The sequence below is a fragment of the Nuphar pumila genome, chromosome 14 (assembly GCF_984573655.1).
Source record: "Nuphar pumila chromosome 14, dmNupPumi1.hap1.1, whole genome shotgun sequence".
NCBI classification, from domain to species: domain Eukaryota; kingdom Viridiplantae; phylum Streptophyta; class Magnoliopsida; order Nymphaeales; family Nymphaeaceae; genus Nuphar; species Nuphar pumila.
The window spans coordinates 25,969,182-25,986,554 of record NC_143262.1 but is presented as its reverse complement, the minus strand read 5'-3'; the positions used below and the strand labels follow the sequence as shown (position 1 = coordinate 25,986,554).

Sequence of the window (17,373 nt, the reverse complement as noted above, 5' to 3'; positions counted from 1 at the left end):
TAATATAACCTGTTACCTATAACCTGTTATATATTAAATAACTTATAACCTGTTACATAATATATTATAGCCTGCTATTTTTTAGCTGGCAAAGAAGCGCATGCTTCTTGCCCTAAAGCACATCTTGGAGGCGAGGTGTGCGCCTCACCACTTAAAGTGTGGGTATCAAGTGCACTTGTGCCCCATCACTGTGCCTTGAGGCATGAAGGCCAGACTTGCACCTGATGTGCTCGCTTCATGTCTCAAATCATAGGTACTTAACAACATTGATTGAAACTGATCAACAAATTTCATATGACTAAAAACTAGGAGGGTGAATTACAACAGAATATACTCATGCCAGACATATGATTAACTTGAAGTTCTACGATTTGGTAATTAAAAAAAGACTAAATTAAGAAAGGCATACCCTGTTACCTTTCTTTTTTCTGTAGATATGAGGATCAAAAAGATGAAAGTGGTTGTGGTAGCAAAATGTGGAGGTCAGAATGTTGGAACATTGGATTTTATGGTTTTTATATCTCTTCACAAATGGGGAGCTATGTTTTCCAACATGACATCCCTTTTTTTATTGCTCTCTTAGAATGTCATGGTAAACAGTATTCGGCTTTTGATTTGTTCAGATTGTGGATCTGAGGAAAAAAGTGGTATTCGAAGTTGGTATCTCCTAACCCTATGATTTCCAGATATCTGAAAAATCTTGATAATTTTGGTTTTGATAAACTGCTAATCCTCTTTCTTTTTTTTCCTCATCTATAAATCACAAAATAATGTGTTTTTTGGAATTCCTTATAACATGCACGATCTTCCCAACATGAACTGTCTGGCAAATCCTTATATCTGAGAAGGTTTTTCAAGTTTTTCAGAAGTGTACAGGAAACAATTCTCACAGTAAAACCAACATTTATTTGATCCAGACAAATGTCAACACAGTATTAGTCAAAGTTTATGGCCACAAGAGATCCAATAAGCTAATCAAGTATTGTTTGTAGGTTCTAGATGTTTGGTGGACTAGATCAGGTTTGGGTGTTTATATGCTAGTCCTGGATCTATCCCAAGGTCTGACTAAGATTCAGACTATCTATGTATCTTTTTCCAAAACTAGTGCTTTTATCCAGTTAGCCATGTAATGTTCTTGCCTTGTTATTTAGCAAAACCATGCATGTTAAGGTAGTTTATTGACTAGGGTTGAAAGATCTTACATGTTTTCTTCACAAAGTGTTGGGATTTACCTATCCAGACAGCCAACTCAGTATTGTTCAGTATTTGTACCTAAAAGCATATTCAATATGCTAATCAGTTGTGGATTGGTGGATCTGGATATTTGGTGGACAATCAAGATCCGGTTTGGATGTTTACAACCTAGATCTCAATCTAATCCAAGATCCAGTTAAGTGATTCAAGATCCTGACTGCATGTGCTTTTTCCAAAGCCTAGGTATCGTCCTCACACATCAGGACTTAGACCAGAGTAAGCCAGATCTAGGCTTTGATCCAGCTGTTGCACAATGACAAGCATGGTGCCAAATTATGGATAGCTGATGCGATCCGGTGGGCCTAGGCTCAGGGTTTAAGGTTTATGTGGGCTGGGTTAGGTTTGTGTTAAGTCAAGATCAAGTTTGGCTCAGGTTCAGGTATGGGTCTTGCAGGGTTCAAAGAAAATTTGGTTTCTCTTAAAATATAGCACAATAAATGCTGAAAAATTAGGTGGCTAAGGACACGTCGGTAAAGCTTGGGTTAAATTTTAAGGTTGGATTTGGGGTTGCAGAGATAAAATTTTTGAAAATTTTGGGTTTGTCCGGGGACTGGATTCTGTTCAATTTCTGTCAGACCCTAAGAGAGTAAGTAAGTAAATTCTCTCAAAATAAAATTCAGAAAAATCACAGAAAATAGGGTTAGGTTAGGAAAAATTAGAGAATGTTTGGTTAAAATTTGGGAGTCTGGGTCGGTCTGGTTTATAGACAAAGTTAGGACACAGGTTTGGGTCAGGTCTATTTCTGGATTGGGATTTGGGTAGATCAGGTTTTGGCGTCTGAATTAATTCTCCTAAACAAAAAGGAATTAGGATCCGATATTTGGTGGGTAGGTTAAGGACAGGTAGGTTTACATATATTATGATGGTTGTTTTATGTCTCCAGCATGATATATGGGATGTTTGGTTATCTGACCATTTCATCCTCATTTTGACATGCTTAATTAATTTTTTTTATGGCCTTTCCATATACAAATTTTCATTCTTGTTTTTGCGCTGGCATGGTACTGAAGATGTTGCTTGGCCCCATGTGTGGATAAGCCTTGATGATGATGTTGATGATGATATTGGCATAGTTTTTCTCAAGTTGGTACATTTTTATATACATTCATAAGTATAGCTGGAGTATTGAAGCCAGATTATGTAATTGGGCACTTTGTTCCAGTTGCTTCAAAAAATGTTTCTAGAGAAAAGAACATCTATTCCAGAATTTGATTTTAAGCAGAGAACGTCTCTCTCTCTCTCTCTCTCTCTCTCTCTCTCTCTCTCTCTCTCTCTCTCTCTCTCTCTCATATAAGCTTATGCATAGGTGAGAGTTACAAAGAATAACCAGTTATATATGTTTTAGGATGACCAAGGACCGTCTTGTCCAGTCAATTATCATATGCTTGTCCTGGTGTTCAATTGTGGGACCAAGGACCATGTTTGAAAATTTTATGATGGTTACCTTTATATTTTTTCATCATTTTCTTTTATAATTCCCTTCATTTTAAGATCGTATTGCTGATGCTAATGATTCATTTAGGAGGTGCAGAAATCAGAAGAATCACGCCGACCTTCTCCTATCCCAGATATTAGCCGTCCTCCTTCTAGGTCTTCATGGAGATGACCTGCAGAATTATGACCTTGACATTGCCTCTATTTCAACTGCTTCAAATCTATGGATCACATCTCAAGGGGAAGCTGTATATTGTGTCTCTGTCCATCTGTTGTATTTAATTGTAAATTCATAATTGTTGGTTTTGTCCATGTTTGGAACAAGGATGGGGTTGATCAGAGATGCAGCGCTCTGTGGTCTGTTATTTTTTCCATCACGGTCGCTCATGTGGTTTGTTTTTTAATGACCATATGGGATCAAGGGTTCATCCAGTTTGTATTTTTGTTAGTCAATTCCCTTGATGAATAAGATAGCCAATGTTTTAATTGTAAGCTTAGTAAATGTCGGCCACAAGTTGTACAAAACATGAAAAATGGTGAGGTTATCTTAGTTCATGAATGGCGTGCAAATGGAGTTCTGCTTCCATACTGTGCAAATAAGAGTGCCTTTTCAGGTGAGCCTTTATTCACTCCAAGCGTAGACCAACTCTGTCTTTTGGAGTGGGTGTGATGTATTCTGCAATAAGTCAAAGCTTTGGGACTCTTACCCACTGAATGAAGCTCTCTAGAGTTAATTGGGGATATTGATCTGCAGAGAAGCTGGCTGTTGTAAAGTTATGAAGTTTTTGGGTCCTTCATGTGTGCAGTTGAGTTACAGAATCATCGGTTTGTAATGTTGGCAAGGGATCCAACATGTTATAACATTGACTTGATACCTTGTGAATCAGGTGAAAGCTCCTAAATGCCATGTTCTCATAATAACGGTGAAGCTCTTAAATTGATCTGCTACATTGCTTGCCGATCGCCCCCTGTAATGGTCTTATCTGTGACCCCTCCCTATGTTAGATTTTTTTAAGGAAATATTTGAGCAATTTTGGAATTAAAAGGGATTTAATCTGAATAAGGTTCTCAACAGTTGAGGTCTTAAAGCTTTTTTCTTTTTTTCTGCATTGGGAGACACTCTTGTTTGGTATTACAAGCAGGAGATAATGCCACAGGTTGATGGGCTCACCGTGTCCGTGTAGAAATCCCTTGCATCCTCGTAGGGGAAGGAGCTTTTTTTTGGATCTCAGGCTGAGGAAAATCTACTAGTGGAAAGTGGTGTTGGGATGGTAAGCTTTCTGTCATTCTGTGTCATAAGCCAAAGTAGGGCCCACGAAATTGACGGATTATGGGCAAGTTGCTGTAAAGTGTCCTTTAGCCTATATTTTTTGTATTTCTATAGTTCTTGATATGTCAAAGCAATTTTAGATCAATTATCACTTTGGGAGAAAAGGAATCAATCAGAAGTTGTAGAAGCTGAATTTTGGAGCAAGAGAATTGGATAGCTGATATGTTCACTAAAGGGCTGTCAAAGGTGATAAGTTGTGCAAGTTGCACAATCTATCATTTGAGGGTGAGCGAGTGTTTGGCATACTTTAAAATACTTGGTAGGGGTGTTTTCTAGTTAAGTTAGAACGATCATTATCCAGTTCCCATTGGCATGTTCATGATATTATATGTTTTTATTAAATATGTCATCCCAAAAGGTTCTTTTATAATAACATACCATGACTAGAGTTTAGTATAAATGAAAATTCATTGGTACTTCTCACCCAAGAGAAAAAGGGGTCACAGCGCCTACAGTTCTCTCTTCCAAAATGTGAATGGTACCAGATTTACAAGATGTAAAGATTCTTTTGGCCCAATAGGTGTAATTATCTATAAAATGCTTCTTCGTGAAATAATCATGACTTTCTACTGGGTACTGTGTGGTACAATCATTTATACCAAATGTCTAAAACACCTCCTCCCTTTCAGTGTACATAAATGCACTCCTAAGGGACGGCCTATGTCAATGAATGATGACGCCAAGACATTTTAAAGTAAAAAAGAAAAAAGAAGAAGAAATTCTAATAATTTTAGCTTGTAGTCTCCATGGGATTCGAACTGAAGACCCCTCCGCTATGATAGTGAGACCTAAACATCTACTGGTATCATGTCCCCCTGATGATATATTTATGCAAATCAAAGTTTGGTCATTTTTATTTCTTTAGAAAAAAAAAACCCAAGTAAAAGAAATGACAGCAATTCCAATGTGTGCGTGAGAGAGATAGAGAGCCAATATTTTGTTTTTTTAACCAAAGAGAGCCAATATAGCATAACCTAAAGAGAACGAGTTCTCTTTTAAAAATTAAGTAAATAGATCATCCTATTCTCTTCTCTAATGTGTTTTACGTTCCTAAAAGCACCGAAGTACCCGTAATTAAATAAATAAATCAAATGAATTTTCTTTATGCAGGTTGCATTTGCAAAATTCTTTGAAAAGCAAATCAATTTTGCACTAAACTTCATCCACACGGTGCAGACGGATTTTAAAGTGATTCATATTGTCAAATATACCCTTTCTAAATTTCATGCCAATCAAATGGTTAGCAGCAGCTGATACGTCTTGTGATAACAGGGATAATGGTTACTAGTTGCTACCCTCGTGGGTTTCATACCCCCCAGAGGAAAAACACTAATTTTCTGAGTTATTTTCTTTTTTTGCATCTGAACCCGCAGATATGATCTACATATTTGGTTTAGTAGAAACTGACCATCCTATCATGTTTTTCGAACATGCATATTGAATTTTTTTTAGGGTGAAAATGAAGGGCCTACAAGGTATCAAAATTTTAACCATAAAAAAGACATGTTTTCAGGTTGAAAAAATATGATCCAAGAGTTGATTCCTATTTTTTTTTTACTCGGAGAAACCACTCCAGGCATAGACCTAGTCGTGCTGGCTCAGCCTGCCGTATGGTCTCTTTCCATGTGAGCGTAAAACTGAGGGCTTACACCTCGACCCCAAGAAGTCACCAAGCTTTGGCTTACACCGGGGGGTGACGTCCATGGGATTTGAACCTAGACTGCCCGTCAAACGGTCTAGGCCCGATCCCATTACGCCAAACCCATTCCTACTATTTGGCCATGCCATGGGTCAATTTTGGTCAAACATCTTATGAGTTTTAACTAATGGGTTAAGAACCCACGTGGGTGGTCAGTATTTCCCCGAGATAACATATATATGGGCTACTAGTATGGAAACTGAATATATGAGAACTAGAGCATGAACTATACATTTTCAATTTTTTTTTGCAAAACTGACTTTGCAGATGTGTTCAGCATGACAGATTTGCTAGGAATCAATTGTTGAATCATATTTTTTCGAAAAAACTATGATTTTTGGATACTTAAATATATGCGAAAGTTATAAGCTGTGGATTTTCAAGCCGTAAAAATCTGGCTTATGCATCACAAATGATGCAAGAGCCATACAGTCAGATTAAAAAAAAAGAAAACCCATGAAAATCTTGGTTCACACTCATATTATAGTGGTCCTATATATATAGAGAGAGAAACCCGTAACTTCAAACAGCTAGTGTCCAAAAAAATTCGGACACTTGCACCGCTGATCGTGCACACGATCAGTGGCACCTTTTTTTTAACGTGCCTAGGACATTTAGCGGCAGTCTTGATCGCTGCTAAAGCCCTGGGCAGAAACCTGGGATTTAAATGCCCATTTTTATTTTCTTTTGGATGCACAGCATTATGCCGGGCGGACCAATAGCGTTCTAAGAGAAACCTCTCTCTCTCTCTCTCTATATATATATATATATATATATATATATATATATATATATATATATATATATATATATATATATCAAATAAGCCTTCTTTCAAGGGTTGAGGTGAGGTCCTGGACTTTGTATCTGCGTTGTTGTTACTGTGTAAGGCACACATACCCTAAGACGGTGGTTGCGTTCATGCAAGTCGCCTTTGTTTTGTTTCACATCGCATCCTACACAATATTGAGACATCATAATATTATTATAACGCCAAATTAAACCATGAAGTTTTCCAGATACAACTTCATCGGCATATAGATAGGTACAAGTAGGACACTTGACAAGCAACTGATAACCAACAGTATACCTTGAGAGCATTTATGGTTTGATGCGACATTAGAGGCGCAGCTGCAAGCTATCTGCGCATGCATACGAATATATGTACAGGAAAAAAGACGAGGGTGAAAGCAACGCACACCCAACACTAAACATGCCTTATTGGCCAAACCCATCTTTCGCTCAGCTCCAATAGATCAAGGGTTCTCGCAAATACACACCATGGACTGAAATAAGCCTAAAGAGCATATATCTTATGATTGAAATCGGAATCATAAGCCTCAGGTTCAGAAGGAACTGAATAGAAAGACCATGAAAAGGACCTGCTTCGGCTTGGCCTCTTGATGCGTCTCTCAGAATCATCACCTGACCGCCAGAATTTTGGTTGGCCCATAAAACGGAACATGCCAACCACTGTTCCAATGATGATGGGTCCAGCAATAACTGTGATGGTAATAGCCAACCATGCATTAGCAACAAGGAATGCCACGGAAAGAAATGCTGCAGAAGTGCAAAGGCAAGCTATCCACATCAGCTTATTCATAACCGCCAAGACCTGCCTCCGAGCATTGGTTTCCCAGGCAACCAAGGTTATTTGGACCACCACAACAGCCAGGGATATGAAGAGCGCGAGCGCATTCAAGATGAAGAACAGGTCGAAGGCCATGGAGCCTGCTGCATTAGCTTGACCAACACTATCTCCATCCTGACGGTATTGTCCTGGCATATTGAATATAGCCACAAAAGCAATAGAAGCAACCAGGACTGCAACAACGGTCACAGAATTGGTTGTGTTGTTCACCGCCTCTCGATGAAGTTTCAGCAGCACCTTGTGAATTCCTTTCACTCGTTTGTGTGTCTTGTCGTTCTGGATAAGTTGCGTATGCAACTCATGCCGTATATAGCTGACCGTTCTTGTAAGCTCTATGGTCTCAGCTGCTTGTCCAACACAATAAGCACGCATAGCACCAGCTTTGGATAGAACTCTCTTAATATACAATGCAGAATCACCATACTGGAGCTTTTCAGCCAGATCCATCGCTGTTTGATTCTGATTATTGATAGCATTGACATCAATTTTGTTATATGTAAGGAGAAGCGACACAATCTGTAGGACAAAGAACAAAAGGCTTAATATGTACAGTACTGAGCTGAAAGAAATAACACAAATGTTTCAGTCAGCATTCAATCTAAGGTTGCCAAGTACTTTAAGCATATGAAAGATCAAAAACAAATGACTAAAGAATAGTAAACAACAAAGACACTAGTTATTCTACAAAAGGCAACCAAGACAATGAATTTATGGTACAAAAGGACGTTACTCTTTCTGTCAAGTTCCAAATTCTTCAAATCTACATTCAGCCATTATCATGATGGTACAACTTCTCTTATATTGGTCCCATGCACTAGAAAAATTAGTCATCATACATTCAGATCCTAGACATACACAACAATGGTGAAAAGATAGTGGTTAAATAAAAAAGACTATGGACACAACAAAAAACAACTAGCTTTCAGATTTACTATGTCAGTTGAGAACTGCTATTATAGACTATTTTTCATTGTTATAGAGAAATCAGAAAAGACATTTCCCAATATTCATGCTGATAAAGCACACCACGTGTATGACTGCACGATGGACATCAGCATAGACAAGGATTAAGAGTGGTCAAGCAACCACCATTTGAGATATGCATTTCTATTTGTCCATCCTATATAAAGTGAAAACACAGTTCTAAAAAAAATATGAATAGGACATAATATACAATTAAATGAACCATAACAGAAAAGAATTCATAATGAAATATTGAAATCCTGGAACTGCATCTAATAACATAAATCTCTCTAGGTTTCATAGGTTCACTTGTCATAAGTTCATAACTCATAAGCAGAGACCGAGAAGCAGTGCATATTACATTAAAAGATTAATTCAGAAAGGCACTCAGATAGCCAAGGGGTATATTGTGCACACACAGAATGTGCATTGCCTCCACAAACATTTGAAGCCTGTGTGGCTTGTAATGTTTTGACCGTTCTACAAGAGTGCCATAATATTGAAAGCAGGGGCCTAACATAATGATTAACACGTTAGTAACAATATTAAGGTTTATGATGTTCCTGAAACTTTGGAGACCAATACAGTTTTCAACATTTGCCACCAGACCAAAAAGGCAGGTCTTGCCAGCCAAAAGTACAATCCTGTTAGTCAAAAGGCCATCAAGCTTATCAGAAAGTTTGCAGATTTCATGGGATTTACAACATTTTGTCTTAATGAGTCAGCGGTCTGCCAGACTAAAACATTAAAAACAAATAAAGGTTCGTGACAATTTTGAACAATTTGCTACTCATTTTAACATTATGTAATGTTTTTTGTAGTAAGATGAAACCGGTATAAATAGCCAACCCACATAAGAGTAAATAAAGAGAAATACTTAAATAAATAATTCAGTCTTCAGTTTCTTCCACATACTCATCATCACCATTCCCTGAACTAAAGTCATAGCCTCTTGCAAAAGTTCTTTTAGCCAAATAACCAGTTCACTTAAGCACCCTTGCTAAAGCGCCTACCTCTCCACCCAGAAAGGAAACTTGAATGTTGATGCCAAAGTCACCACTCTCTTACATATTAAAGTCTTAGTTCTATGTGTATATCCATTTGCTATGCCAAAACAAATTGGTAACACCTTGTTATGAAGTATTGTTATGAAGTATGCAGAAATATAACCCAAGAATGCAAAAGCATTAAAAGTCCAATAATGGACATGCACAAGAGCACAAGGAGAATACAAACAAAAAGTCCTCGATAGGCTAATACAAAAGCCTAAAAAAGGGAAACACAAACAAGTAAAAAATAGAAAACTTTATTGAAGAGAGCCTGAGAAGCTTAAGAAATACAATGAGAGAGGTCTCCTATTTATACACAAAATATGAGAGAGTGAGAGACCATTGGGGGCTCCCACATAGAGTTGTTGGGAGCCCCCAATGGGCATATTTATGACCGTTGGGGGTCCCAACGACTCTATGGTGGGACCCCTGAAATGAAATGGGGATCTTCGAAACACGAGCTTAGATTCACAAGGGCAAGTGTCAAGAATGACACTAAAGCATAACCCTTAAAAAGGGCATAACTGGAAACAAAATAAAAATAAAAATGTATTCTTTATTGATATGAAAAACCAATTTCTTAAGAAGCATTTGAATGAAATACAAGAGGGGCTGCACCCCTTTATATACACAGCTGAAAGAGGACTCTATTGCTAGTCAAGTCTGGACAGGACTTGACTAGCAACAGTTATTCTAGTTCAAACTGAACTAGATGACATAAAGACAAAAAATAAAGGAAAAAAAATTACAGAAATGAAAGAAATGAAATATATATATATATATATATAATATTATTATATATATATACAGTTTTACATTTTAACACTCCCCCTCAAACTTACGGTACAATGAGCGAAAAGTTTGTCTAAGAGAAAGTGAAATCGAAGAGCAGCGAGAGGCTTTGTAAAGAAGTCTGCTAACCTATGTCACACGGACTCGGCTAGGGAGGTGCCGCACCCGAGTCGACACGCCCCGACACAGGTGCGGACACGGGTGCTGTAACGACCCCAACTCCTACCTTGGAAAAATGCGGATTTTTTTTTTTCTAAGAGTCGCGGAAAACTTCCCAGAGACCTGGGGTCCCTACAGTTCCAATTTCAGTTGGATAACCACACACCACAAAGCAACTTACATTTATCAATCATAACCAATCCACTGAACTCTTTTATTAATGAATCAATAAGAGTAATATGTTCAATGTCAAAAATGAAATATCAAATTACAGGAAATCAGAAGAACTAAAAGAAAACACAGGTAGAGTCACTCTATCCGTAAGTGAAGCCGTCTGAAACAAATGTGACCCTCGTATCCCTCAGAAGCGAGTCGACTTCACTGATCACCTGTGCCTAGGAAAAACCAATAAAATAAAAGGGTCAGAAATCCGAAGAATTCTGCGTACAGGTTTCCCTAATGGATCAAATAAGAAAAAGAGCATAAATAAGACTCATGTAATATTTTGAGGAATACGATTATAATCAACTACTAAGTCAATTAACCATTCATGCATAATTAAACATTTAACAGGAAGGAACACGAAATAGGTAACATTGATCACAACTTAATCAATAAGGCAATTAAATGCAAAAGAGCTCAACATCATACAATGATCAACATAAACGACCAAGTGAACAGGTAAACATGCATGAACTAATGCATAGCAAGAATATGCATGATTTATGTGCAATGCATGAATCATTTATTATTTTCCATTTAAGTTTTCCTCTTTCCATATGCATGTCCTATTAAATGCACACAATCCTTAAGTTCATCTTTTTAATTACAGTGGCCCGCGGATACACCAAACGGGTACAATCCCCGAGGTCAAGTAGGGTTCCCGAGGTAGCTTCACACACAATTTGTATTTTGTTACCGGGTTCCAAACTTAGCCCTCGACCGATATCAGGAAACAGCACCATCCATCGAAACCTTGGAAAACAGCATCCAAAGTCGGTGACACCATGAAAAACAGCATCCACTGGCGCCACTTTCTTGTTATACCAAACAAACTCACAGCTGTGACTAACACACCACTCCCGGGTAAAGTGGCGGATTCTCCCTAAAACCGTGGCCAGGAGAAGAACCTCAATATCGGGTTCAGGGGCAACAAAACGCACACGGAGTTTTTGTATCCTCACGGTTTCCCCTAAACCGCAATATCCAAGATTCCCACGCTAAAGCAGGGACATCAAGGAGAAAGTAAATAACACTGTTCTTTACTTTCTTTTATCTGGTGATTAATTCATTTCTTTTACACTTGCAAATTTACATGCGAAATTAATAACATAAGCTTCCACATCAGCATGCTAAGTTTTTCACGGGACCACCGCCCATGACAACATAGAACAGTGCGGTAAAACATTAATATCACCTTTGATTTGTTGTAATGCATCAAAATAACTAAATCAGAGAACAACTGGTTCTCGAGGCTCACCCAGCCCCTGATGATCCAATTGACCATCAATGTATTCATAAGCAAAAATCATCCATCGCAAGACCCCACGCATTATTTCTCACATGCTTTTCAGTGCTCATTCGTGTATACAAATTTTTGGTGCATAAAACAATAAATTTATAAACATATGCATGAGTTCGCACATGTACAAGTTAAAGATGTATGCTTCCATTAAATGCTTTCATTCCATACACATGCTCATATCCCATGTATAATTTTATTTAGCCTATGCATTCATGTCAATGCATGCTTTAACGTACATGTTCATGTCACATACACACTTTGATGGAATTACACATCTTAATCAGCATGTGAACATTCAAGTGGTGGTGCACGTGTCAATACATCAAGTTAGTGTGCGATATGCATAAGATGTAGCTTTGCAGCAAATACTTTGATTTTAGCTTAATGTGTGAGATGCAGGGAAACAAAACATGTCATGCTCTTACACACCTAGGTCTGCATATCAGGTAAGCATAAATATGAAAATTTCAAGAACTGAACCTTATACAAGCTAATCTAACTCAGCCTAAAATATTTTAGTTTAAGCCTTGGCAAACAGCCTGTATGATAACAACCGAAAACATTTACATGTTTAGCTAAATTATGATAACACTCTTAACGTTTGTGTCATACCGATTACATGGGTGTATTCCTAATAATCTTTGCACGTCCATATGCCTCTTAATCACCGTGTAAATAGGTATGACAGGATGCATGATATAAATCCATTATGCTACTAAGAAATTTAACAATTATGAAGCAAATGACCACTTACACATGAATATATATAAAAAGAACAATATAACCATGCAAAGCTGGACTAACACAGGTATAATGTAGTCTTATTTGAGAAGCAATGACCCAGCCAACCCGATCAGCTGGGTTTGGCACACAAACAACCCCACCCAGCCAACCCGGTAGGCTGGACCTGCTGATGCACACAGCTCAGCACACACCCATTTTTTTTTAACTAACATAACTTTTTTTTTCTTTTTTTGTTTCAGGTGGAATCTGCCAGCACTTGGCAGGTGCAGCGAGACCCACAAAGAAAAAAAAACAGGGTATGACACAGATAACAAGGCCCAGTCAAAAATACATCAAACTAAAGGACATCCTTTGTGATGTCGACAGGATTTGTTCTCAACTAATCCCACTGCCCAGTGCATGCACATTTAGATATTTCAGTAAGTTAAGACCAAAAACAGAAAGTACATAAACATACTGCATTTCAAATCCAAAAAGAAATATTGCCCATATGTCAAGATAGATAATTCTCATGCAGTTAAATTTTACACTAAGTGGACAGTGAGCCTCATTCAAATTTGAAAATTTTAAGCATAAACAGGTACACCAACTTCTTTCCATATAATACAACAATAAGTCAGCTACTTTGCAATAATGTTAACTAGGTATTGTCCCACATTAAGATTTGAAGAGTCATATTTACAGAAATGATTTATATATAGATAAGAACTTCTCCCCAATCTTAATGTAAATCGTTCTAACCTTTCAGTATTTATAAACCTTAAATCATGAAAAATCTGGACCGTGATTTCATATGTGAATGGCAAGACGACAAAAATATTAGAGGACACAAGAAACACGACATAGCAGGATTAGGCAAAAGCCTTGAATCCAAGACCCAAAAAGAAAGCATATTTTATTTAGAATTTGACTGGTCTACAGGCGCACCTGCAAGGCACTGCCTTTAGAGCACAAGTACATGGATTTTATTTTTTTTTTAAGACACAGCCACACCCCATTGAAGGTGCATGCTCACGGTATTTTTTTTTTCCATGCGATACCATAAACTTTTACAGCACAATATATGCGTCTAATAATTTCTACACTACCAGTCATACAACATCTAGAAAAGGGCCAGATATAGGAAAAACCAAAGTGTAAAACATTGGATGTAACGTGCCAAAATTTCTAACCTCTAAAATTTTTTCTAATCTAACCCATTTAGCCCAAAAGAGAAAAACAGAAATTTCAGGATGATATTTCCCAAAAAGATTACATTGAAATCCAGTTCATACCCATTTTCTCACCCGATTTCAAAAGAGGAAGAGCCCGTACCTCTTGAAGAATTTTCAGGCGATCGGAGGCTGGAGTCGCGTCCCTTGCGGCTGCTGTGACAGGGGTACCCACCGTGGCTGCGGTGGCTGTTGGTGGGTGCTGTTTTCCGGCGACCTCCTCCTCAAAGCTCGCCCACACGAGAGAGGGAGAAAAACGAGGGAAGAGAGAGAGATGAGGGAAGGGAGAAACGAGGGAGACGAGGGAAGAGACCCCCTCTCCACTCCCTTTTATCGGTAGATTCCCCCCCCTTTCCAGCCGAGATGGGTGGGGATCGGTTACGCCAGCCGACCCCCCTCCCTTTCCATCCTTTCCTCCTTTAGAAAGGGCAGGAATCGTGCCCTAGGCACGATTCTTGCTCTTTCCTTCTTTTAAAACAAAAACAGCCCGATATAGGGTTTTAAAAACCCTATCAGGTTACGGATCCGGGTCGGGTCCGACCCGGGTCCAAGAGCTTTCTTGCTTTTTAAAAATTAAAATTTATTTAATTATTTTTTTTTCTTTTCGTAACCTACCTGCTACAGGGGACATGACTTGGGTCCGAACCCGGGACCCGGTGCATGTTCACCTGATTACTAGGGTCCACAAGTTTGGACCCGCAACCCATTGCAAAGTGGATCCATGGGCTGGGTCCAGATGGATCCAGCTATGGATCCCTTGCATATTCTTATAAATCTTTTTATTGATTTATTAAATTACACATACACATATATATATATATATATTTCAAATATGATATAATTTACATATGGATCCTTTATGGATCTTGGATCCGAAACTGGATCTAGGCCCAATTTGCATAATTTAACTTATTTTAAAATAAAAATTTTGGGTTTTACAGGTGCGGCTTCGGACTCGGCCCGGACTCGATCAATGCCGAGTCGAACTCGGTCAACGAGTCAAGGCCGAGTCCGTCCACATTTTGGACTCGGTCAACTTTGACCGAGTCGAAAAATGTCCATTTTTAAGACAAAAAACAAAAAAAAACATTTTTATATATCTTTTTTTTAATATATAACCAGACTGTGCAATGCAGTTGCACAGTCACAGACTGTGCAACTGCAACTGCACAGTCTGTGACTGTGCACAGTCACAGACTGCATTGCACAGACTGTGACTGTTTCACAACTTATGTAAAAATATGTATAAAACACGATAAAAGGTAACACAACCATTTGAGGTAGCTAAATAAATGCTTTTCCAGTTTAAAAAAAATACTAGTTTCACAAGTATTAGAAAAGCTAGCTTAAGAACTACCATAAAGAAATGGGAGTGCCAAATTGAAACTTTCGAAAAAATTAAAGTCATAGTTTTGGCTACTTAATTTACTGCAGACTTGAAGTTTACTATTAGAAGTCAATTTAAATTATATCTGTACAATGATAATATCCTTTTATCTTATATAGTTTTGGCTACTTAATTTTAATTGTTTACTAGAATTATTGTTATATATATATATAGCCGAGTCCCCGTGTCCAAAAATTTTGAAATTGCGCCGCACCCGTGTCGCACCCGCACCCATGTGACATAGCTGCTAACTGATATTCTGAAGTGACATATGGCAGATCAATTATCCCGTGTAGACATTCCTCTCTGACGTAGTGACAATCCATTTCGATGTGTTTGGTGGGTTCGTGGAATGTTCTGTTACTGGCAATGTAGATCGCACTTTTGTTGTCACAATACATCTGTGTGAAGCCTTTGTTGATTCAGCTCCCATGTCAGCAAGCAGTCGTCGGAGCCAAACTACTTTCATGGTCGTAGTTGTCATGGCTCTGTATTCAGCTTCGGTGTATGAGAGAGATACCTTCTGCTGCTTTTTATACCTCCACGAGATCAATGATTCCCTTAAAAAGACACAAAAGTCAGTGGTTGAATGTCTGTTATTGGGATCACCTCCCTAATCAACATCAATATATGCAATTAAATCAAGAGAAGATGAGGAAGATAAGAAAAGTCCTCGTGAAAGAGAGGACTTGATGTATTTGATAATACACATGACTGCTCTCATATGAACAGAAGTAAGAGCATGTTGAAATTGAGTTGCTGTGTGAACAACATGTTCTATATCTGGTCTGATAATGGATAGATAGGAAAGTGCCCCGACAAGTTGTCTGTAAGGAGTAGGGTCTGCAAGAAGTTCTCCATCATCAATCTTCATTTTAACATTAACAACTTCTGGAGTGTCAACTTTCTTATCATCAATAATACCAGACCTGAAAACAATATCAAAAGCAAATTTAGTCTGAGATAATAACTATCCTCTAGGAGAATAAGCAACTTCAATGCTTAAAAAATATCTCAACAAGCCCAAATCAGACATTTTAAAATGAGATTTAAGAAGTGTTTTGATTGTTTCAACTCCCTATTTATCGCTTCCGGTGATGATCATATCATCCATATAGAGAAGAAGCACAACGATCTCTGCATCAGAATTCTTAATAAATAAAGCAGTGTCAGTTAAACAGAATTGAAAACCAATATCAATCATAATACGACTAAACTTATGATATCAAGCTTTTGGTGCTTGTTTAAGTCCATAAAGAGTTTTTTCTAAGCGAAGGACTTTACCCTTAGGAATACTTAGACCAGGAGGGGGTTCCATGTATACTTCTTCAATTAGCTTTCCATTTAAAAAAGCATTTTTGACATCCATTTGAAAAATAAACCATTTTTTGATAGAAGCTAAGGCAATTAAGGTTTAGACAGTTGTCATACGAGCCACCGGAACAAAGGTTTCTTCATAATCAATCCCATATTCTTGGGCATAACCTTTGGCTACTAAACTGGCTTTATATCTTTCAAGAGTACCATCACTCTTGGTTTTAATTTTATAAACCCATCAGCATCCTATAGTTTTCTTCCCTAGAGGAAGATCTTGAATATTCCATATAGAAGCCTTTTCAAGTGCATCTAATTCAGCTTTCATGGCTTTTATCCATTTGATATCATTTTTTGCTTGAAAATATATGGATGGTTCTTCATATGAGTGAATTAATGCAATAACTGCCCTATATGTGGGTGAGAAAGACTCGTATGATACAAACTTTCCTGGAAGCCTAGAGACTCAGGATGATTGTCTAGTTGGAATGTTAGAATATTTTTCAAGTGTACATGGAGGATTAGACTCTTGTCGCCTGGAATATTGAATACTAGTATCTCTATGAACTTCTTCATTTTCAACATTAAGATCAATAATTCTTTGATCATCATCAAAGTTACAGTCAATGTCATATTCATCAGATGTTGATGTTAAATCTAACAAAAAGGAGTACTCAGTGACGTCTTTTAATTTTCTAAAATCAAAGAAGCTCTCCTTTTCAAGAAAGGAAACATTTCTAGACACATATAGTCTATTGTTTTTGAAGTCAAAACATCTATAACCTTTCTGTTTTTCAGCATATCCTAAAAAGGCACAGGGAATCGCACGAGGGGAAAGTTTATCATTTTTGTCAGTAAATA

The 17,373-nt window shown here is 37.8% G+C and overlaps 2 protein-coding genes across 6 annotated transcripts in view; one reads left to right on the top strand and one right to left on the bottom strand.

The window, feature by feature from the left end:
- The window catches only part of LOC149816663 (protein VAC14 homolog), a 98,793-nt gene extending 95,546 nt beyond the window's left edge, over positions 1-3,247 (top strand). For 4 of the 5 annotated variants that reach the window (XM_089988148.1, XM_089988149.1, XM_089988152.1 and 1 more), the window contains one exon: positions 2,777-3,247. In XM_089988148.1, coding sequence (XP_089844274.1) covers positions 2,777-2,860 — 84 coding nt within the window. In that variant the 3' untranslated portion in view covers positions 2,861-3,247. The remainder of the gene's footprint in view (positions 1-2,776) is intronic. The other variant, XM_089988147.1, reaches the window with a different exon arrangement.
- A 3,436-nt stretch (positions 3,248-6,683) lies between these two features.
- Positions 6,684-17,373, bottom strand: part of LOC149816662 (Ankyrin repeat family protein) — a 32,740-nt gene continuing 22,050 nt past the window's right edge. The window contains exon 3 of the mRNA XM_089988146.1: positions 6,684-7,884. Within this exon, the coding sequence (XP_089844272.1) occupies positions 7,015-7,884 (870 nt within the window). The 3' untranslated portion in view covers positions 6,684-7,014. The remainder of the gene's footprint in view (positions 7,885-17,373) is intronic.